Below are 23,119 nucleotides of genomic sequence, written 5' to 3'. Positions count from 1 at the left end.
TAAAAAAAAAAAGTCAAATGAAATAAATATGCACTACAAATTTAAAATATTGATAAACTCCGACAGAAAATTGTACTAATACAAAACACAAATCATGATAAAATACACACATATGTCGCGAAATGTTAAATCGTTCATGTATAGATAGCGAAAGTGCATGCAGCCTGCCGAACAGAGAGCGCTATGATCTTCGAAGTGTTATCACAGGTGGTGGTTGATGCGATATCGCCATTTTTGACGTCGCCATTAGTTTAACACATAATCATGAAATCTTCACAAACAATTCTAAATTGGTTATGTGGTATCAAAGCAGAATTTTCTTATTCTAAAACCGTTGGGGTACGACAGTGTACCCCCACTATAAGTATGTTGTTTTTCAATTTATAATTGCTAACCGTCTATTTTGAATGGGGCTGTCAGCCTTGTATTTTTGCCAGCCTCAAACGTCACGTGACGCGTATCCTATACCGCCAGTGTTATCGCAAGTTCAAAGAGGGCGACATTATCGAAGTTTTGACAGTGCAAAATCGTTTTTGCCTTGGTCGTTACCAAGCCTGCTCTCGGAGACTCACGTGTGGCACATAATAACTACGATAACCGGTTCACAGTATTCTCGTAATCATTTAAGTGTATGTAGGGAATCATGATGATATCAAACAATAACCTAATCATAACCCTTAAAGACCCGTTCAGTGATCCAAGCGCAAAGTGTAAAAAATTAAATTGTTTATAAATTGCTTAAGAGTGAAAGAAAGGTCATTCAAACTGTCATTTGGTATTTTTGAAATGAATAATTTGGCAAAAAATCGAAGAAAACAGCAGTATTGACGAAATCGAAGCCCCATTTAAATACATCTAGCTAATTTATATACGGTCAGTATATAAATTACAGATTCATATAAAATGCCTTACTTTGTCTTAAATACCAGGCTTTCGTCTCAACCACTAGCACGTTATGTTAGCACATCTATGACCGGGATCTATGACAATGACAAAGGTACCAAAAGCTGAATTTTGATGATTTTTACGATCGTCCAGATGAGCAAATTACTTAATGGGCCTTTAAATCTAATATGTCATAGCGGTAGTCATTATATAAACTTTCCGTCTTATGATTGTTTATAGTTTTGGTAATCAGTTTTCTACTTCATTAATTGCAGCTGTAGCATCAATAGCTTGCCCGGATCCTACCAACGCTTTCGCTCAAAATCGCCTGAATCCTTTGTCACCAAACCCCGCATCTCAAGTCAGCTTCAGCAGTCCATCACTCTCGAGTTTCCCCAACAATGCTAACGTTCAACTGACATATAGATACAGCAATTTCGATGTATTCCCACCAGTTAACAACCAACTCTTGACGACAATTCAATCTACACAACAAACGCATTCTTTGAATATTCTGTCATGTGGATCCAATACAGTAACGGTCACTGCAACTGATAATCTTGGTAATACGGCAACCTGTACATTTATGTACTTCAGACTATGTGAGTATCTTTGCTGCTATTTAATAGGTTGATTTTATCTACACACATTGTCAGACTACACACTAAAGTATAGTTCCTCTGCCCAGCAAACACAAAACGACATCATTTGAGAAAGGTTAGAAAAGGTGGCCAGAAAACGTTTAAATGTCGGGTTACATAAAGGGTATATACTGCGTATAAAAGGTTTTCATAATATTCAAAAACATATTTGATGTTATGAGCTCCGTGCCCGATTTTATTATAATCGGATGGCAGCTCCATGACGTCATTAACCTAACCTTTGTTACCATTAGGAGTCGGGGCATTGACGATTAGTCCAGCTTGGCACAGACTGCCCCACCCTTGTTGGGTCAGTTGATTGCAAGCTGGCTGGTCGTCAACACGTCTTTAATTAGTGAATATATTTTAAACATTATTAATTTGAGTTGTAGTAATTTGAAATAAGAATTAAATAATTGCAAAGAAATTCATTTATTGGTTTCAACTAGTTATGTTTGATCTCGGTTTTTCCTCTTTTTGGCGTTTAACGTCATCAACACGTAATAAATGCTTGCGAACAATATTTCACAATAACATTTTTAAAACATTTGAAAAATATTGTTGCAGTGTGTTTTCATACAAAATGTTTAAACCATTTTCATGACCTTCATATAACCCGACATTTAATGTTATAAAAATGTTTTTACTAACACCAAAACCCAAATTATAACATGTTTTGTGTTTCCTGTGTAACAAATCACTGTCACAGTTGTGATTCCTTTGCCGAACAATCTTTGGACGTTTACAACATATATTTATTTATTTGGTGGATAAGAAGTAATATTCCTCGGTTTATTTATCCATTGAGTGTTGATTACTTGAAAAAAATTGATTGCTTTATTGACTGATCTATTAAGTAATAAATTTATAAAGCATTACTATTACATTTCTCACGGCTCCTATTTCCAGCTCTGCCTAAATGGTTTTTCAAATCTGGGAAAATATTGTAATTTCTGAAACGTTAACTTATTTGGCGCGCGATCTGAGCTAGTCCTTTTCTGATGGCTGTGTCTCTTACAAACCACGTTCACGCCCTCTTAACACCCCTAAAAACATGTTAAGGGGTACTACACCCTACCCAATTTTGTGCCTATTTTTGTATTTTCTCAAAAGTATAGCGCATTAGGGACAAGTAAGATATGTATATTATAGAGCAGGACTACAACTACTGCACTGGAAATTTTATTTCAGCACAGAAAACAGTAGTGGAGTTACAGTCAAAAATGAGGGAAAACCAATATTTGATCAATAAATCAATAACTACTTGCTTTGAGGTGCTAAATTTTCAGTACAGTAGTTGTAGTCTTTGCCCCTATAATATACATATCTTACCTGTCACCAAAAAAAAATGCCAAAATAGGCACAAAATTGGCCAGGGGTGTAGTACCCTCTTAAGGTACAAATTAGGAAGCCGCTACACGTACAAAAACATGCAGCTAAATCTCCCTTTTCTAACATGAACATGTCTAAAGAGCACTTAGCCTGCTACAGATACCTTTACTAATCTTTTTTACAAGACATTCTTTGGCATGAGACTTTCATTTATATTATTATTATTATTATTATTATTATTATTATTATTATTATTATTATTATTATTATTATTATTATTTATTTATTTATTTATTTATTTATTTATTTATTAAATTAAAGAACGTTTTCTATTTACAGGCGTTGATTGCCCGAATCCTATAAGTTCGACACAAACATCAACCAGTTTCGCTCGTCCCACTTTCAACTTCCCAACCGGTGCTGTGGTAACCTATACATACACCAATAATGGTCAAACAATTGGTACATTCCAGTTCAATCAGGCAACGACACACTTTCTACAGGGATTCCAAGTAGGAACAAATACGGTAACTTTAACTGTGAGAGATACAAATGGAAATACAGTGACTTGTACATACAACTACATTGTTACAGGAGGTAATCTTTAGTTTTATGCTCTTTCAAAGTTCAGAAACATGTGAACCTTTTTTCATAACGTTTGGAAACGTGTATGCATAGATTTGGTAACAGCACCATATGACCACTTCACAGTGCAATTGTCTGATTGTCGTTTATCTCATTAGGCGCGAATTCTACAAAAAAAACGGATCCTGAATAAAACAGGTTGCTAGATTGTTTCGAAATATATCCCTGTTAAGAACACATCTTAAACACCTGTATTCGATTACATTACTATTCATGTTGCAAGTGCATTTACCTATACTCCTATAGTATGTCCTAAACCATTACAGCAACAATCATATGGAAGTCATACCATGGGGTTGGTCTTGCCATACTTACGATGGGTTTATGACGCGTCCCAAATGTTCACAACCTTTGAAGTCGCTGCTTGTCTCGTTTTTTTTGGAGTGCCCAAGTTTCACCTCCATATGCTGCAACTAATAGAATTATACTCGATGTATTTTACAATTCATATTTCTCACAACCTTTGATTGCTTACCATGCTTACCAAGAGAGCAAACTTTCATCCCATTTACTCTACTACACTACTACATCGTGACAGGTGGAGCGCTATTGGGCTATTCGGAGCCATATACACTAGACGTTTTCAGTCGATATGGATCCAGTACTCGATCTTAGTGGCCACTGGTGTCAGTACTGTCTAAATAACTTTTGATTTCCATATTGATAAGTTTTGCATTGCGCCCATTAGTAATTTGTAGGTCAACTTGTTAAGGGGGTACTACACCCCTGGCCAATTTTGTGCCTATTTTTGCATTTTTCTCAAAATTTATAGAGCATTGATGACAAGTAAGATATGTATATTATAGGGGCAAGGACTACAACTACTGCACTTGAAATTGTATTTCAGCACAGACAACAGTTTTGGAATTACAGTCAAAAATGAGGAAAAACCAATTTTGATCAATAAATCAATAACTACTTGCCTTTGAGTTGCTGAATTTTCAGTGCAGTAGTTGTAGTCCTTGCCCCTATAATATACATATCTTAATTGTCACCAATGTGCTATAATTTTTGAGAAAAATGCAAAAATAGGCACAAAATTCGCCAGGGGTGTAGTACACCCTTAACTTAAAACTAAAAGTCAAGTTTTGGAATAAACTTAAATAAAACTATGACTGTTTACTTTCAGCACCAAGGGTAGTCTGTCCGGATCCTACCAACGCTTTCGCTCAAAACCGTCTTAATCCTTTGTCTCCAAACCCCTCATCTCAAGTCAGCTTCAACAGTCCATCACTCACGAGTTTCCCCAACAATGCTAACGTTCAGCTGACATATAGATACAGCAATTTCGATGTAACTCCAGCAGTTAACAACCAACTCTTAACGACAATTCAATCTACACAACCAACGCATTCTTTAAATAATCTGCGATGTGGCTCGAATACAGTAACGGTCACTGCAACTGATAATCTTGGTAATACGGCAACCTGTACATTTACGTACTTCAGACTATGTGAGTATCTTTGCTGCTATTAGGTTGATTTCATCTACACACATTGTCAGACTACACACTAAAGTATATTTTCCTCCGGATATAACAAAACACTGTTCTTTGCCAAACATTCTCAGGACGTTTACAATACACCAACATCTCACCCCATTAAAAATCCGATATTTCGTTAAATGTGACGACGTGTACGTTTATAACGGGAAAAAGAAGTCATCATTTTCATAGGCAAGATAAACAGCTACTGGAAAATTAAATTGAAACACATATTATTGTTGTTGTTGTTGTTGTTGTTGTTGTTGTTGTTGTTGTTGTTGTTGTTGTTGTTGTTGTTGTTATTATTATTATCATTATTATTATCATTAATTGATTAATTAATTAATTAAATTACAGGTGTTGATTGCCCGAATCCTATAAGTTCGACACAAACATCAACCAGTTTCGCTCGTCCCACTTTCAACTTCCCAACCGGTGCTGTGGTAACCTATACATACACCAATAATGGTCAAACAATTGGTACATTCCAGTTCAATCAGGCAACGACACACGTTCTACAGGGATTCCAAGTAGGAACAAATACGGTAACTTTAACTGTGAGAGATACAAATGGAAATACAGTGACTTGTACATACAACTACGTTGTTACAGGAGGTAATCTTTAGTTTTATGCTTTTTCAAAGTTCAGAAACAAGTGAACCTTTTTTCACAACGTTTAGAAACGTGTATGCATAGATGAGGTAACAGCACCGTATGACCACTTCATCGTTCAATTGTCTGATTGTCGTTTATCCCATTAGGCGCGAATTCTAAAAAAAACGGATCCTGAACAAAACAGAATGCTAGATTGTCTCGAAATAATCGGAAAATATATCCATGTTAAGAACATATCTTAAACACCTGAATTCGATTACATATTACTATTACTTTTGTTGCACGTTTCAAGTCCATTTACCTATAAAAAGTCCTAAACCATTACAGCAACAATTATATGGAAGACATACCATGGGTGTGGTCTTGCCATACTTACGATGGGTTTATGACGCGTCCCAAATGTTATTGACAACCTTTGAAGCCGCTGCTTGTCTCGTTTTTTTTGAGTGCCCAAGTTTCACCTCCATATGCTGCAGCTAATAGAATTATACCTGATGTGTTTTACAATTCATATTTCTCATAACCTTTGATTGCTTACCATGCTTACCAAGAGAGGAAACTTTCATCCCATTTACTCTTGTACATCGTTAGCCTCAATATCTGACACGTGGAGCACTGTTGGGCTATTCGGAGTCATATACACTAGACGTTTTCAGTCGATATGGATCTAGTACTCGATCTTAGTGTCCACTGTGTAAATAACTTTAGATTTCCATATTGATAAGCTTTGCATTGCGCCCATTAGTAGTTTGTAGGTCAACTTGTTAATTGAAAACTAAGAGTCAAGTTTGGCAATAAAATTTAATAAAACTATGACTTTTTGCTTTCAGCACCAAGGGTAGCCTGTCCGGATCCAACCAACGCTTTCGCTCAAAACCGTCTTAATCCTTTGTCTCCAAACCCCTCATCTCAAGTCAGCTTCAACAGTCCATCACTCACGAGTTTCCCCAACAATGTTAACGTTCAGCTGGCATATAGATACAGCAATTTCGATGTAACTCCAGCAGTTAACAACCAACTCTTGACGACAATTCAATCTACACAACCAACGCATTCTTTGAATACTCTGTCATGTGGATCCAATACAGTAACGGTCACTGCAACTGATAATCTTGGTAATACGGCAACCTGTACATTTACGTACTTCAGACTATGTGAGTATCTTTGCCGCTATTAGGTTGATTTTATCTACACACATTGTCAGACTACACACTAAAGTATATTTTTCTCCGGATATAACAAAACACTGTTGTGATTTCTTTGCCAAATATTCTCTGGACCTTTACAACACACCCACACCTCACCCCATTAAAAATCCGATATTTCGTTATTATGACGACATGTACGTTTATAATGGGAAAAAGAAGTCATCATTTCATAGGCAAGATAAACTGCTGGTGGAAAATCAAATTGAAACGCAAATTATTATTATTATAATTATTATTATTATTATTATTATTATTATTATTGTTGTTGTTGTTGTTGTTGTTGTTGTTGTTGTTATTATTATTATTATTATTATTATTATTATTATTTTTATTATTACTGTTATTATTATTATTATTATTATTATTATTATTATTATTTATTAAATAAATAATTAAATTACAGGTGTTGATTGCCCGAATCCTATAAGTTCGACGCAAACATCAACCAGTTTCGCTCGTCCCACTTTCAACTTCCCAACCGGTGCTGTGGTAACCTATACATACACCAATAATGGTCAAACAATTGGTACATTCCAGTTCAATCAGGCAACGACACACTTTCTACAGGGATTCCAAGTAGGAACAAATACGGTAACTTTAACTGTGAGAGATACAAATGGAAATACAGTGACTTGTACATACAACTACGTTGTTACAAGAGGTAATCTTTAGTTTTATGCTTTTTCAAAGTTCAGTAACAAGTGAACCTTTTTTCACAACGTTTAGAAACGTGTATGCATAGATGAGGTAACAGCACCGTATGACCACTTCATCGTTCAATTGTCTGATTGTCGTTTATCCCATTAGGCGCGAATTCTAAAAAAAACGGATCCTGAACAAAACAGAATGCTAGATTGTCTCGAAATAATCGGAAATATATCCATGTTAAGAACATATCTTAAACACCTGAATTCGATTACATATTACTATTACTTTTGTTGCACGTTGCAAGTCCATTTACCTATAAAAAGTCCTAAACCATTACAGCAACAATCATATGGAAGACATACCATGGATGGGTGTGATCTTGCCATACTTACGATGGGTTTATGACGCGTCCCAAATGTTATTGACAACCTTTGAAGCCGCTGCTTGTCTCGTTTTTTTGAGTGCCCAAGTTTCACCTCCATATGCTGCAGCTAATAGAATTATACCTGATGTGTTTTACAATTCATATTTCTCATAACCTTTGATTGCTTACCATGCTTACCAAGAGAGGAAACTTTCATCCCATTTACTCTTGTACATCGTTAGCCTCAATATCTGACACGTGGAGCACTGTTGGGCTATTCGAGTCATATACACTAGACGTTTTCAGTCGATATGGATCTAGTACTCGATCTTAGTGTCCACTGTGTAAATAACTTTAGATTTCCATATTGATAAGCTTTGCATTGCGCCCATTAGTAATTTGTAGGTCAACTTGTTAACTTAAAACTAAATGTCAAGTTTGGCAATAAAGTTAAATAAAACTATGGCTTTTTATTTTCAGCACCAAGGGTAGTCTGTCCGGATCCTACCAACGCTTTCGCTCAAAACAGTCTCAATCCTTTGTCACCAAACCCCTCATCTCAAGTCAGCTTCAACAGTCCATCACTCACGAGTTTCCCCAACAATGCTAACGTTCAGCTGGCATATAGATACAGCAATTTCGATGTAACTCCAGCAGTTAACAATCAACTCTTGACTACAATTCAATCTACACAACCAACGCATTCTTTGAATAATCTATCATGTGGATCTAATACAGTAACGGTCACTGCAACTGATAATCTTGGTAATACGGCAACCTGTACATTTACGTACTTCAGACAATGTGAGTCTCTTGAGCTCTCTTGCTGCAATTAGGTATCTACACACATTGTCATGTCAGACTACACACTAAGTTAAAGCCAAGTTAAAGCTCAGTGTTTCAATTATTATTATTATTATAAAAGAGTGTATGAATATGAACTGAAAAGCATATATAACGATTCGTGATACCCAAGCGGTAAAGAATTTTATTTTAATTTTATATACGTGAATTTGTTTTTGAATTTAGTGAAAATGAAGACTGAAAAGTTCGTAAAAATCCTAAGTAAAAATTACATTAGACCCCGCCAAAGATTGTTGTTTCGTTTTTATGGTAATCTAATCTTTTATTTTCTGCAATAAACTTTGGGGTCTAATGTGGATTTTAATCTAATCTTTTATTTTCTGCAATAAACTTTAGGGTCTTATGTGGATTTTTTTATATAAATGGAAAAACCCAGAACGCCTACATGGTCTATACAAGAAAAATGGTTGGCTGCATACTGCTCTATATAGCCACGTGCAGTCCCGCGTGCAATGCGGCGAGTCAAAATCGATAATGTATTGTGCAGGTATATAGACCCATGTATTGGCATCTTTCTGTGTGTAGAAAACACAATTCTCAACATTTAGCGCTATAATACACATTAATGTTTGTATAAAATTCCAAAATATGGTACGCTTTATGTCTTTGCTTGTCTCGTGGTATGTTGAAGTTGCAATTATATTATTTCAAGATGGTTACTAATAAGTCAGGTAGCCGAGCGGTCTAAGGCCCTAAAAGTTTACTGTACCCATGATAGTGGCGTGGGTTCGATTCCCACCTCTGCCGAACTCAGTTTACTTTTATTTAAATTTCATATTTGGGAAATATGGTTGGGAGAATTTATGTATGGTGTAGGGAGGAGTGGTTCAGTAATCTCTATTTAATAGAGATCAATCGTAGTGACTGATCTCACGTATTCATGAATGATCGTAAGACAGAACATGCTTTCAGTCAATGCTATATCAAAATGGTTAGAACCCATCAGTTTTTGATGTTTATTGACAAACCTGCTTCTTCCTACATGTAACATTTCCCAGAATTTATAGTTATATAACCTTTCATAACATTCATCAATAAATTAGGTAGCTCCTATGTTATATGTTGATGTGAAATTCTTGTCCACAATCACTGGAAACTGATGGGTACCAATCATTTTGATACACCCTTTATATGCTGTTTTGTCTACTTCTTTCCCAAATTGAAACAATTGTGATTATTTTTCATTTTTTCCACTTGATAAAGTGGAAATTTCATTAAATTTTCCTTACATGTTTTATGAACCCCGCATTCAACCTGTGTTTTCTTCACAAAAGCATTTCATAACATTTACATGCTCTATTGCCCGGATTATATTGTCTACTACACACGCCAGACGTTTCAGTAACACTATCATTCAGCCTCTATTTCAATTTTTGCGAACCTTTCTTTATCATTAACGTAGTGTGCAAAGGTGGGTGACCCGTGACAGACCCCCTAAATGCGTTGGGGGCATTTTGAGCTTTTTTATATAATGTTAGTTTTATACTAATTACATAATGGTATAAACTAATCATTCTCCCTCTTTGATGATCGGTTGTATCCGGACTTATCGTTGCCATGGTTGCAGCACTGTTGATAATATCCCACCGGCAAACTCCTGTCCAGCCAATATTGTCCGAGAAGTTATCAATTGAGTTGTCACTAGTACAATGGTTTAGTTCACAGCCGCCGTTTGAGATAATTGTGGCGCAGTCTTTGTAGCCTATAGCTCCTCAGGATCTGTGGACAAGATGTCAGTTCCCAAGTTCAGAGTGGACAAACTGTTAATGAGCAGGTGTGTTTCAACTAATAATGCTCAGCCATAGACAATGATGTAGGAAAACAGCAGTGGATTAACCCAATAACATGTAAAATATATTTCCCATATCGATAGCTCACGGGTACAGGTCATAACATTATCAATATGACAAAATTTCATTGCAGGTGACACCACCCCGCCGAACATCTTCTGTCCAAATGTTACATCTCAAGTGCAGTGTGGACAAGGAAGCACACAAGTATGTTTCGCATCATGCATAGCGACAGACAACGCAGGAACTCCTACTGTAAGATACGATAGTGGATTTATTCGATTCACCCTCAAGGAAATCAAGTGTGTGGAACCTTTCAAACTGGACAGACAACGGTAACAGGAACAGCCACTGATAACAGTGCTCTCTCATCGACTGATACTTTCACAGTGACTGTTGTCGAAGGTAATAAGTTTTAGAAGTGGTTGTCGAATTCAGTAACAATACGGACACATCAAGACCATTCAAACCCGCATTCACCATGATTTTTTCACATAAACACTTACATTTTCATGCCATTTACATACTCTATTGTCCGGGCTATTCAAGGGTTATTCCTGATAGCGATTGATATGCAAAAGTGATGCATGCTGGGAATGACAGGGCTCAAATTGGCCATCGCAGGTGATGAATTCAATAGCTTTTAAGCCCTTTACATTCCCAGCATGCATCATGTTTGCCTAACAAATACTATCAGTAATATAATATACCTTATTGTCTACTACACACGCCAGACGTTTCAGTAACACTATTCGGCCTCGCTTTCAGTTTTTGCCAACCTTTCTATATCATTAACGTCATCCATTTACTCCGTCATTGGTAATGTGTTCCCAATTACATAGAGGTTTATAAAATCAAAATCTATGGAGCTTCGTGTAATTGTGAGCCTTGAAGAATTTTTTTTTAAATATTATATATAATGCGTTTCTGTAAAGAGTGGTAGACCAAATTTGGGTTCCTTTGCTTACCTGCAAGGACAAATATCCTAATTCAAACTCAGAAACGCAAAGTACCGGGTTTTACTAATAGTGTCATTTTATTCAAAAACTCATTCAAAAATATCCTATTTCCATATTTAAAAAAGCATTATCTGCTATATTTTTTAACAAGCGGATATTCCGTTGTTTGGGAGCATACTGATTACAAGTTTACAATATTGACCCTTTATCAGCATTATTGTCATGGTATAGCTTAGAACTGACGTGGAATTAGTAACATGTGTATATTCAATACCACAGTTGATGACCAGCCTCCAACAATCAATTGCGCTGCAGACACTAATCGTGCAGTTGATTGCGGAACTGCAAATACTCAAGTTAACTTCCAAGCTTCAGCATTCGATAATTGTGGCGCTGTAACAGTAAGATACTCTTCAACCGGCTCAACCCAGTTCACATCACAGAGCCAGAGTAGTGCCACTATGAATGTTGGTACATCAACGGTCACAGCAGTTGCACGAGACACTAATAGACGCACTGCTACTTGTGAGACAAGAGTGTCTATAACTCAAGGTAATATAAATTGATCAAATATAATTGTTTTGTTAAATTTTATTCTGTCTAAGTGCGTTAGGGCAATTTTGGGCAATTGTAACCTAATAGCTCCTAAGGATCTACCGTGTGCCAACCCCTTTCTTATGAGAGCCAAAAATGGGCATTTTCTTTATTTTAATTTTCTCTATTTTAAAGATAGTTTTAACCGGATTTTTATCGTTGCCATGGTTGCAGCACTGTTGATAATTTCCCACCAGCAATGACTTGTCCAGCCATTTTATTGTTACCATGGTTACCGTTAATAATTTCCCTGTCCAGCGGATATTGTCGGAAAAATCAATTGCGGAGTCACCAGCACAGTGTTTTAGTTAGAGGTTAATAACTGCGCATCGGTTATTTGGATATGGAGGGCATTGTGAAAATATAAACATTTTGCCGTTGGAACCGAGGAATATACGCCCCTCGGGATATTCCGAGGTCCAAAGCAAAATGTTTTGAATTTCACAATGCTCGACATATTACCGATAGAAAGTTATTAACCTCATTCATAACCGTCACTTTGATCTCTTCGCTTTACAAAATAACACAAAATTTTGCTCAACAAAAGTATGTAAAATAATTATAAATAATGTTTACATTTCCCTTTCCAAAAGTCGATCACGCTAAAATAGGACGACCAATAACAAAAGTGCGTATGACAATCTGTGCAAACATGGTAGCGCGCAATCCAAATAGACAGTTATTAATCTCTAATCCACCGCTCAAGAAAGTTGTGGTGCAGTCTCTGTAACATCCTTTCTCCAGGATCAACAGTGTTCAACCGCAGTCTCAAGGCTTAGCAAACATGAATGTTAGTTCATCTACTGACACTGTAGTTGCCACTGAATCCAAAAAAAGATCTTCCACCTTTAATTAAAAAAATAATGACGTTTCCCTTATCGGCCTATATAATATAAATATGCTATTATTATTTCAGTGGCAGGTAATCCATGTGCTAATCATAATTGTCAGAATGGCGGACAGTGTGAGGCTTTCCCAGGCTCGTGTACTCAATACTCCTGCCAGTGTCCACCTTGCTATTATGGACGATTCTGTGAAAACCGTGAGTAGTTCATTGTCATTCCAAGACGTTACTATCGAGAACCTTCAAAATTTTCTGCGATGTTGTTATTTCATATTGTTTCTCCCGTCGTATGTCGACCATACTATGTACTGTCTTTATGTATGATGATCAATGGTTATTATAAAATATATGACACGCAACTCATTGCATTCATTACAGGAATCGATGCTTGTTTCAACCACTATTGTGAGAACGGTGCTATCTGCCAGGCTCAGCCGAATAGCTGCACTGATTACTCATGTGCTTGTCCTTCATGTTTCACAGGACTATTCTGCCAAACCGGTAGGTTTATTATCAAATGTACACAAGCAAATACTCACCTATATATTCTTGTCGGCCAAAGGAAAAAAATCATGACCAGGATTAGAACCAGGGTCTTCTGCAGTGTGTAAAATAGAGCCCGTGTGCACGTCCGTGACGTGCTACTTTGTCTCAGAACGTGTTATTTTCCTAACCAGCCAGTCCGACTGACGCCCTGAAATGTTGCCGCTAAACTTTCGTTTGGCATTATCAGGCCACAATATTACTATCCTTAATATGTTGGCTCATTTCTACATAAAACTTGCAAATTGCCCGCATACGTGATACGTCCCGGTAAAATCATTTTGGTATCGGGTCAGAGGGACAATTTTGCAATGTTTCATACTATGGAAATGTTACTCGCTGATAACTAAGCACTATGACAGCGCCCGAGCACCGATACATCGAAACAAAAATTACACATAAAACAATATGAACAAGTTACGCCGGACGAGTTACTTTAAGGAACATCCTGTCCTGCGGACTAGCTGCTCTTTGGCGTAAATGTACACACTGTCTAGTACCAAGTAAATTCTTATCATTTGTATCTGATTATTGAAACTTTTAATATCCTGCCTGTAAAGACAATGTAATGTTGTATAATCTTTCCCCAGAACTCACCGTGTTGGTTCACCATTGTGTTTATATATTGATGTCATTTCAGCTGTTCCGGACCCTTGCACCAACAACCCATGTGTTAACGGAGGCCAATGTTCACGTGTTCAAGGAACATGTTATGCTTATCAATGCTCTTGTCAACCTGGATTTGAAGGCGCGAACTGTGAAATCAGTGAGAACCCTTTTTTCCAACATTTAGGCACTATCAAATTTATTCTCTCCTCAAAGTAGGTCAAGGGCGAATTGGAGATCTCTGAGTATTCAACCAGCGCTCTTACCAAATGAACGAAAGCAAGTTATGTTACATCAAATTATGTACTCTGTTAAAAAAAATTATGTACTCTGTTCATTTACAGTGTAGGCACTATGCTAATCAGCTTATCTTTTATTTATTTTTTATATGTTTTTTAAATTTATTTATTTATTTATTTATTTATTTATTTATCTATTTATTTATTTATTTATTTATTTATTTATTTATTTATTTATTTATTTATTTATTTATTTATTTATCAGTTGTCTGATGATCGCATTAGCGTGAAACTCAGAGTTACAACTTTCGTTCTACAAGTTCTACTCGTATTATTAGCTCTGTTTTAATGCATCGAGCACTCTGCTCTGCACGAAGATAGTCATCTTTCCCCAAGTATTTATTAATTCATTTATATATTTTATATTTGTATTTATTTATCATGTGTTGATTTTTTTAAATTGTTTTACAACATATTCATAAATTGCCTACCTTTTGAATAGAGTGCTCAATCCTAAGAAGGGAGAGCGTATAAAAATTCAATGTTACTCGGAGTTTCAAGTCTAAAGGCGATCGTCAGACAACACTTTTAGACATTTTTAGGTGTCGTGTCATCTGACGATCGCCTTTTGGCGTGAAACTCAGAGTAACGACTTCTATTCTTGAAGGTCTAAATGAATATTAATTAATTAATTAATTTTTATTTATTTATTTATTTATTTATTTATTTATTTATTTATTTATTTATTTATATACACGAAAAAGTTATCACAAACTGCTGTAAAAGAGTGCTCGATTTCGAAAAAGAGCAGTAGTATTACACGTATATCAATACAGTATGTATTGGACTCGCTACACTGTGTTTCACGTTGCTAAACGATCATCAGGCGAATGACTACAAACTACGGAGGTTTTTTCTTCTTCCTGGCAGTGTTGCCATGTCGACATTTGCTTATGAATTCAGTCCGTTTGTTTAACGATCTGTTTGGATCGGCTATTTTATTATTAAGGATTGCCAATTTCTCTTCGAGGCATAGATTGCACATACCCGTTTTGCGCCTAAAAGTATTTGATTTGAGGATGGTTTCCCAGGATATATCATATTTAACATTATTGTCTTTCAGACTCCAAATGTGTTTGATAATTCGGTTTCGTTCTTGTATTTTTTGTGGGTAAACGACTTAACATGGTTATTATACCTTTCCTTGAATTTGCCACCAGCAAGGCCTACATAGGTTTTACAACCCTTACTGGAGCTGACGTTAGCTTGATACACTACTGCTTCTGACAAGCATTTCCCTTTTAAGGGGCAATTTCCTTTATATTTGCGAGTACAGTTGCACTGTTTCTTGGGGGGTTTCTTCATTTTGCGTTTTATTTTTGAGTTTTGCGCTTTGATAATTGCACCAACATTTTTCATGCAGCTATAGCTTATTTTTACGCTGTTGCGGTTGAAAATTCTGTTCAGTTTGGACCCCTTGGGGAAATGCTTGTCTACAAGTCTTCAATCGTAACGCAGAAATATACAACAAAGCTCTAGCATCCTCAGAGTATGAGGAAAAAATCAAATACCAAAAGAACAATGCAACCAGTGGTAGAAAATCTCGTAACAGAAAAAGAAAAACCACTTGGTATAATCCTCCGTATAGTAGAAGTGTAAAAACGAATATTGGTCAGAAATTTTTAAAGCTTGTAGACAAGCATTTCCCCAAGGGGTCCAAACTGAACAGAATTTTCAACCGCAACAGCATAAAAATAAGCTATAGCTGCATGAAAAATGTTGGTGCAATTATCAAAGCGCAAAACTCAAAAATAAAACGCAAAATGAAGAAACCCCAAGAAACAGTGCAACTGTACTCGCAAATATAAAGGAAATTGCCCTTAAAAGGGAAATGCTTGTCAGAAGCAGTAGTATATCAAGCTAACGTCAGCTCCAGTAAGGGTTGTAAAACCTATGTAGGCCTTGCTGGTGGCAAATTCAAGGAAAGGTATAATAACCATGTTAAGTCGTTTACCCACAAAAATACAAGAACGAAACCGAATTATCTAAACACATTTGGAGTCTGAAAGACAATAATGTTAAATATGATATATCCTGGGAAACCATCCTCAAATCAAATACTTTTAGGCGCAAAACGGGTATGTGCAATCTATGCCTCGAAGAGAAATTGGCAATCCTTAATAATAAAAAGCCGATCCAAACAGATCGTTAAACAAACGGACTGAATTCATAAGCAAATGTCGACATGGCAACACTGCCAGGAAGAAGCAAAAACCTCCGTAGTTTATAGTCATTCGCCTGATGATCGTTTAGCAACGTGAAACACAGTGTAGCGAGTCCAATACATACTGTATTGATATACGTGTAATATTTATTTATTTATTTATTTATTTATTTATTTATTTATTTATTTATTTATTTATTTATTTATTTATTTATTTATTTATTTAGGAACTCAAATAAACGTGAATCCATGTAATAACTTCCCATGCGAAAATGGAGGTTCCTGTGCCTTTTTGGGTAACAACTACTACGCATGTACCTGTCCATCTGGCTATGGCGGTATCAACTGTGAGACTCCAATAGGTAAATATTCACACTATGACCAAAATGCTCTCATTTCCACTGCCATGGTTCAGTCACCCCCATCTAACATTCAGAATTCAAAATTTGACCTCAAGTAAGAAATTGAAATATCATTCAATGCATGCGCTGAATATTAAAGAATTGTGTCCAGACAGATGAGCACATTTTGAGAACCCAGTGTTATCAAAATAAAAATAATGAAAGGAAAACACAATTAATATATAAACATCACATTCAGATTCTGAATTGATAACAATCACACCTCTACGGGTCTGAAAATCTGTTTTTCATTTCAAGTTTTTATGATTTTAAACACAGAACGTTTTGACATCATTCGCAAAATGTTAGAAAAGGTTGCCAGAAAACGTTTAAATGTCGGGTTATAATTTATAAAGGATAGGTACAAAACATTTTCATAGCATTCACAAACATTTTTGATAACGCCCTGCAAATGTTCTAAAATAATGTTAACATTTTTAAAAACATTTTAAAAATATCGTTGTAGTGTGTTTTCATACAAAACGTTTGAAACGTTTCCATGACCTTTTATTTATATAACCCGACATTTAATGTTATTAAGACGTTTTTATCTAAACCATCTAATCTAAAACAAAATATATACCATTCAGTGGCGTACCGTGGCCGCCCCAACCCCGGGGGGCTGAAGAAGAAACAATTTTGCCGCCCCTTCCTTAACAGCCCGAAAAGGTTGACCCAATTTTTTTCACGGTCGTTTGAAAAAGTTAAGAGCAAAAAAAAAAAAAAAAAAAAAAAGGATTTTAGACGCTAGCGTCCAAAAAGCAACCTTTTTTCAAATTTTTTTATGCATTTACAATTTTTGGCGCCCTTTTTTATTTGCTAATTCGTTTTGCCGCCCCCTTCGTTTTTGCCGCCCCTGTTTTTGTCGCCCCTTCTTCTTCCGCCGCCCCTTCATTTTTGCCGCCCCTACTTTGACCCCGGGGCTGGCGCCCAAAGCCCCCCCCAAAAAAAAAAAAAATACGCGCATGCCATTTAAAGGTTTGGTAGGACAGATGTTTCAAATAGACAAATCATATATCAAAATATTTTGAAGAGCCTGGAGAATCTTTTCTGCCATGTCGGCAAATTTGTCAATTCCGTTTCCATGGCAGCAGTGCTATTTAAGGATTTTGTCTTTACCAAAAATGTCACATGACCAAAATCATCACTTCATTTAATACATTTGATTCATGGGTGAAACTTTTTTTTTTATTTTTTTGCAGTTTTGACCCAAAAAAGTCATCTTGAAATTAATAAGTAATCATGAATTGCGCGTTTTTAGGTATCTTGGTCATTTTGGCTAAAAATGAACACTTTTAAACCATTGTTAGCAACTTCTTGCATTACACAAGCTTAAATTACACTTTATATTATCGATGTACATGTCTTCATAAAAAATAACAAGCTACTGAGATAATTCAAATAGAATTGATTTTTGATCAAATTTCTCCAGTAACATTGAGCCAATTTCCCAATAAAAATGGGTGTAAATGGCTCTATTAGAAAAATATTGTGATTGACTTTTTTGATCGAAATATCGATCTTGATAAATTGATACACTTTGAATGACGCATAAATCATTTTTCAAAAATTTCCCATCCAAAAATTACTTTTTGGTCAAAATTGCACACAAAAATCACCAAAAATGTTATTTTCCAAATCAAATATGTTGGATTAAGTGATGATTTTGTTCATATATTAAATATCTATGTATCATGTGATCTGCACACCAAATATAACGTTTCTAGTCTTTTTAGTTTTAAAGAATTAGATAGAAAATCCTTAAATAGCGTAACCGTTGCCATGGAAACGGAATATAACATTTGGCAGAAAATATTCTCCAGACTCTTCTGAACATTTTGATATAATGTCATCTGTCGATAACGACATTTAAATTTTATGGGCTGGACCCTATACTGATGTTTCAAATTAAAGGAAAGTATCCCATACACCAGAAAATTTTATGAAATGTAGACGCATTACACGCACCGACAGAAAAACGCATTTTAAATGCAAAATATGATTTTGTATTAAACATCTTTTCGCAGATACAACTCCCAACTTTGAATCATGCAACAATGTTCCATGCCAGAACAACGGTGAATGTTACAATGGTTATGATCAAAACAGTGCGACACAAGGGTTCTACAGAAACCAATACACGTGTGTTTGCAACCGAGGTTTTGGTGGCTCCAACTGTCTCACCAGCGTAGGTAAGTTAGGATTTTATAAACAATGATCTAGAATACAAAATCAATGAAAGACATTATATGTGATTGCTATAAAAAATTTGTTTTTGGTTTGAAATTTTGACTTCTTCATGGTAGAATATGACGAATATATGTTGAGAAAGAAGAAAACCTTGTTGCTACTTTAGGCTATTCCAGTTGAAATCCTAATTCCCCACACAGTTTGAATTACAAATGGGGTGTCTCCATTTGAATCTACACCGTCTGTCAGAATAAGGTCATGTTAGGCAATAGGAACAAATTAGTTCGATCTTTCGATCGACCATCGATGCTTGGTCGATCCTTATTATTTATGAAATCAATTAATTTACTATTGTTAATTGTGATAAAATAGTAATTTGTGCCTGAAGGGATATTGGCCAATTTAAATTTGGCGTTAGTTCTGATTCATTAGTTCTGATTCATTAATAACAAGCATCGAAGCAGCATCGACGGTCGATCCAAAGATCGAACATATTTGTTTCTGGTGCCTTATCCGTCGGAGGTATATGGATTTCAACTGGAATAGCCCATTATTTGTTTGATTAGCCTCCTACTCTACCCAACATGCTCTTTAACATTGCATCAATCTGAAAGGTACCAAGTTACAATACAATACAATCATATTAATTGCATTGAAGAGTGATCCCTATTTGGTCATTTCGGTAATTCCCGAAATACATTGCAAAAGAAACAGAAACTACGTCATCACATGCTCAAGTTCCACCGACTGAGCGTGTGTAATGATGATGTGCGCATCGGCGATGACGTATATTCGGTTTGTTCATAAAGGATTCGGGAATGACCATCTTTCCTATCATATCTTGCTTTCAGTGAATAATCCTGCTGCGGATGAGTGTTCTGGAATAATTTGCAGAAATGGAGGAACATGTGTCAATGCCTATTTCAGTTACGCCCAAAGAACTGCTGCGGTCTGTAACTGTAATATCGGATTCTTCGGACAATTCTGCGAAATAAGTAGTAAGTTATTAAGTCAAAACTGTACAAATAAGATATCTATGAATTTCAATTATCAAATGTTGAAATATACCACTGCAGCAAAAATCACCATGACTATTTAAACGCTGGACGTGGAAAGTAAATTTAAATTAATTCTTTTTTATATAGTGCATTAACAACGACGGAAAATCTTTAGCATTTTAGCAATTTTGTAGCTTTATTTAAAACTTTTGCTGGCATTTTAAAACTTGACTTTCTTGTTGAGCTGTACTCTGATACCTGTATGATGATTTTCCAAGATGCATCGCGGTTTGAGAACGGGGCTAGTAGAGAGGCCACTATGTGGCTTTATAGGGTCCCTTGCATCAGTTTTGGACAAAGGTGCTAGCCGGGTTAGAATTAATCGTTAGAGTCTCCTCTATATGTTAACCTGGCTGGCAATTCTGAAAAGATATTTTGATTGAAAAATGTGGTTTTTAATTGTGACTTTTTTACCCAAAAAATGTCAAATATTAAAGTAGCTGTAACTTCAAAAGTAACCTTAATTTTTGCGCTGAATAATAAAAGGTATGTGAATATTTTAAATCTGTAAACAAAAATATTCCATTATACCATATTGATGCAAAATTTTGGTTAAAACATGCTTTTTCATTTTTAAAATTTTTTACCAAAATTTTTTACGCAATTTTTTGGTGGTGTAAAAATTTATTTATTTGACGGGAAATTGATATCAATGTATTGAGCTGGCTGTTTGAATTGAAAAAGTTCACAGTGACATATTTCTGTGACCTGTGACCACTTTAAGGGGGTACTACACCCCTGGCCAATTTTGTGCTTATTTTTGCATTTGCATTGGTGACAGGTAAAGATATGCATATTATAGGGGCAAGGACTACAACTACTGTACTGAAAATTCAGCAACTCAAAGCAAGTAGTTTTCCCTCATTTTTGAGTGTAACTCCACAACGATTGTCTGTGCTGAAATACAATTTCCAGTGCAGTAGTTGTAGTCCTTGCCCCTATAATATACTTATCTTACTTGTCCCCAATGCACTATAATTTTTGAGAAAATGCAAAATAGGCAAAAATTGGGCAGGTGTAGTACCCTATATACATTTAAATACATAGGCCTATAGCAGGAAGGCTGCAAATGACAAGCCCTATGATTTGAGATTTAGAGAGGCCAAATAGTGATTTTCAAGTTTTCGTCCAACATTTTTGGAAAAAGCCTCTTATGGGGTTAACATATACCCACACACTCTGATCTTTCCATTTTAGCCGGCATTTCTGAAAAGTGGCGTGGGCTGAGATATGGGTTGAAAAATACAGTTTTGTGATTTTTTACCTTTTTTTACCAAATGTGTCAATTATTATTAACAACAGCTATAACTTTAAAATTAAATAAAGTATGAACTTAGTATTTACATGTATATTTAATATTTGTTAACCAAAAAATTTCAAAATGTTTGAGGGAAAATGCGTATTTCGGTGATTTTGTTCAATTTTGACCAAAAAAGGTTAAGTTTACATGGTAAAGCATGGATTTTTTTTTTAAATTTAAGACATTTGAAATAAAAAGTATACCAATGTATTGATATGAATGTGTACATCTAAAAAGTGAATCATGGCAACTTCCTAAAAACAAAGGTTTTTGACCTATGACCTCTTGAAAATCAAAGGTCAGCATAAAATGCTTGTTTTTGGCTAAAAAATGGCAATTTTTAGCTAAAAATAGCAATTCAAATTGTTATTGATTACTTTCTACATACAAGTTTTTACTGCAACTAATATTATTTATATGAACTATTACTACAATTTCAGGATAGTTGCAGGAGTCATAGATATGGTCAGTTACCATGGCAACCAAATTTCCCCGCCATTTTTCAGTCGATTTTGATGGCAAAACTACTGCTTTAACAATCATTTTGTGTTGAGATTCGATTTTCAAGAGTTCATAGGTCATAAACCTTTGATTTCAGGAAGTTGTCATGGTTGACTTTTTGATGTACACATTCATATCAATGCATTTCAAATATTTAAAAAATCCATTTTTACCATGTAAGTTAACTTTTGTTGGTCAAAATTTAACAAAATCATTAAAATAATGCATATTATTTGTTAACAAATATTAAATACACATGTGACATGTATTCTCCACATCAAATATACAGTTCATGAGATTTTTACTTTCAAAGTTATATCTGTTTTGATAATTGGCACTTTTGGTTTTTAAAATATCTCTGCTCATGTCACTTTTCAGAAATGCCAGCCGGGTTAATTAGAAAGATGAGGCTCTTGTTATTAATTTTAACCCGGCTGGCACCTTTCTCAAAAATTATGCACGAAAACCTTAACTAGAGCAGATATACCGATGTGGCTTCTCTACTATATTGTGTTTTGATTCTATTGCAACTCTTATAATGCGCTTTAACATGTATAAGTTCTTAGGACCTTCAAGTGCTTTGATAAAAATGTATCAGGAGATACCAAAGATAATATTATACACCTCCAAAGGGAAATAGAAAAGGGCAAAACAGCCATGGACACAACAATTAATTGACAACAATTAAGTACAGTCTTAAATCAACAATTTAGAAATGTTCTGGCAATTTTTTTAATGGCGGGCTACTTTGATGTAAAACTGTGCCTTATGTTGGGAACTCATGGGACTGTGAGAATGAAGTCAACAATTGTTTTGATATGTATTGCAAAAGTTATTTAAAACGTGCATGGTGTTTGAGATCCTCTGTCTTGAAAGATATTTAATGTCATGCCAGTATGTTATTTAATTTTAAATTTTCATTATTCTATATTTTGTTTTATTTCATGCTAACGACCCATTTCAAGTCAACTTAAGAAAATTTCTTTAGCTTTTGTTTTAATGCCACAATTGTGCATGTATATTCATTTGCGCTTTTGTTTCTTGTACATAATGCTGTTTTTGAACGCACCGCTGGTTATTAGGGGCTGTGTAATAATTATGAGCCCCAGAGGGGAGGGTAAAATTTCCAAACGGCTCGTCAAACATCTCTTGCCCCCCTCTCGGCCCGCCAAAAATCGCTTAAAG

The 23,119-nt window shown here is 35.4% G+C and overlaps 2 protein-coding genes across 2 annotated transcripts in view; both read left to right on the top strand.

Moving 5' to 3' along the window:
- LOC140147101 (uncharacterized) overlaps positions 1–11,826 on the top strand; it is a 31,871-nt gene extending 20,045 nt beyond the window's left edge. The window contains exons 3-11 of the mRNA XM_072168876.1: positions 1,161–1,487; positions 3,198–3,455; positions 4,633–4,956; positions 5,344–5,601; positions 6,432–6,755; positions 7,213–7,470; positions 8,302–8,625; positions 10,609–10,880; positions 11,714–11,826. Coding sequence (XP_072024977.1) covers positions 1,161–1,487; positions 3,198–3,455; positions 4,633–4,956; positions 5,344–5,601; positions 6,432–6,755; positions 7,213–7,470; positions 8,302–8,625; positions 10,609–10,814 — 2,279 coding nt within the window. The 3' untranslated portion in view covers positions 10,815–10,880; positions 11,714–11,826. The remainder of the gene's footprint in view (positions 1–1,160; positions 1,488–3,197; positions 3,456–4,632; positions 4,957–5,343; positions 5,602–6,431; positions 6,756–7,212; positions 7,471–8,301; positions 8,626–10,608; positions 10,881–11,713) is intronic.
- The window catches only part of LOC140147100 (hyalin-like), a 61,911-nt gene continuing 50,483 nt past the window's right edge, over positions 11,692–23,119 (top strand). Inside the window, exons 1-7 of the mRNA XM_072168874.1 lie at positions 11,692–11,986; positions 12,945–13,070; positions 13,251–13,373; positions 14,056–14,181; positions 16,712–16,846; positions 18,913–19,077; positions 19,927–20,073. Of these exons, the coding sequence (XP_072024975.1) occupies positions 11,692–11,986; positions 12,945–13,070; positions 13,251–13,373; positions 14,056–14,181; positions 16,712–16,846; positions 18,913–19,077; positions 19,927–20,073 (1,117 nt within the window). The remainder of the gene's footprint in view (positions 11,987–12,944; positions 13,071–13,250; positions 13,374–14,055; positions 14,182–16,711; positions 16,847–18,912; positions 19,078–19,926; positions 20,074–23,119) is intronic.

Source organism: Amphiura filiformis, chromosome 3 (assembly GCF_039555335.1).
Source record: "Amphiura filiformis chromosome 3, Afil_fr2py, whole genome shotgun sequence".
Lineage (NCBI taxonomy): Eukaryota > Metazoa > Echinodermata > Ophiuroidea > Amphilepidida > Amphiuridae > Amphiura > Amphiura filiformis.
This window is presented reverse-complemented; position numbering and strand designations above follow the sequence as displayed.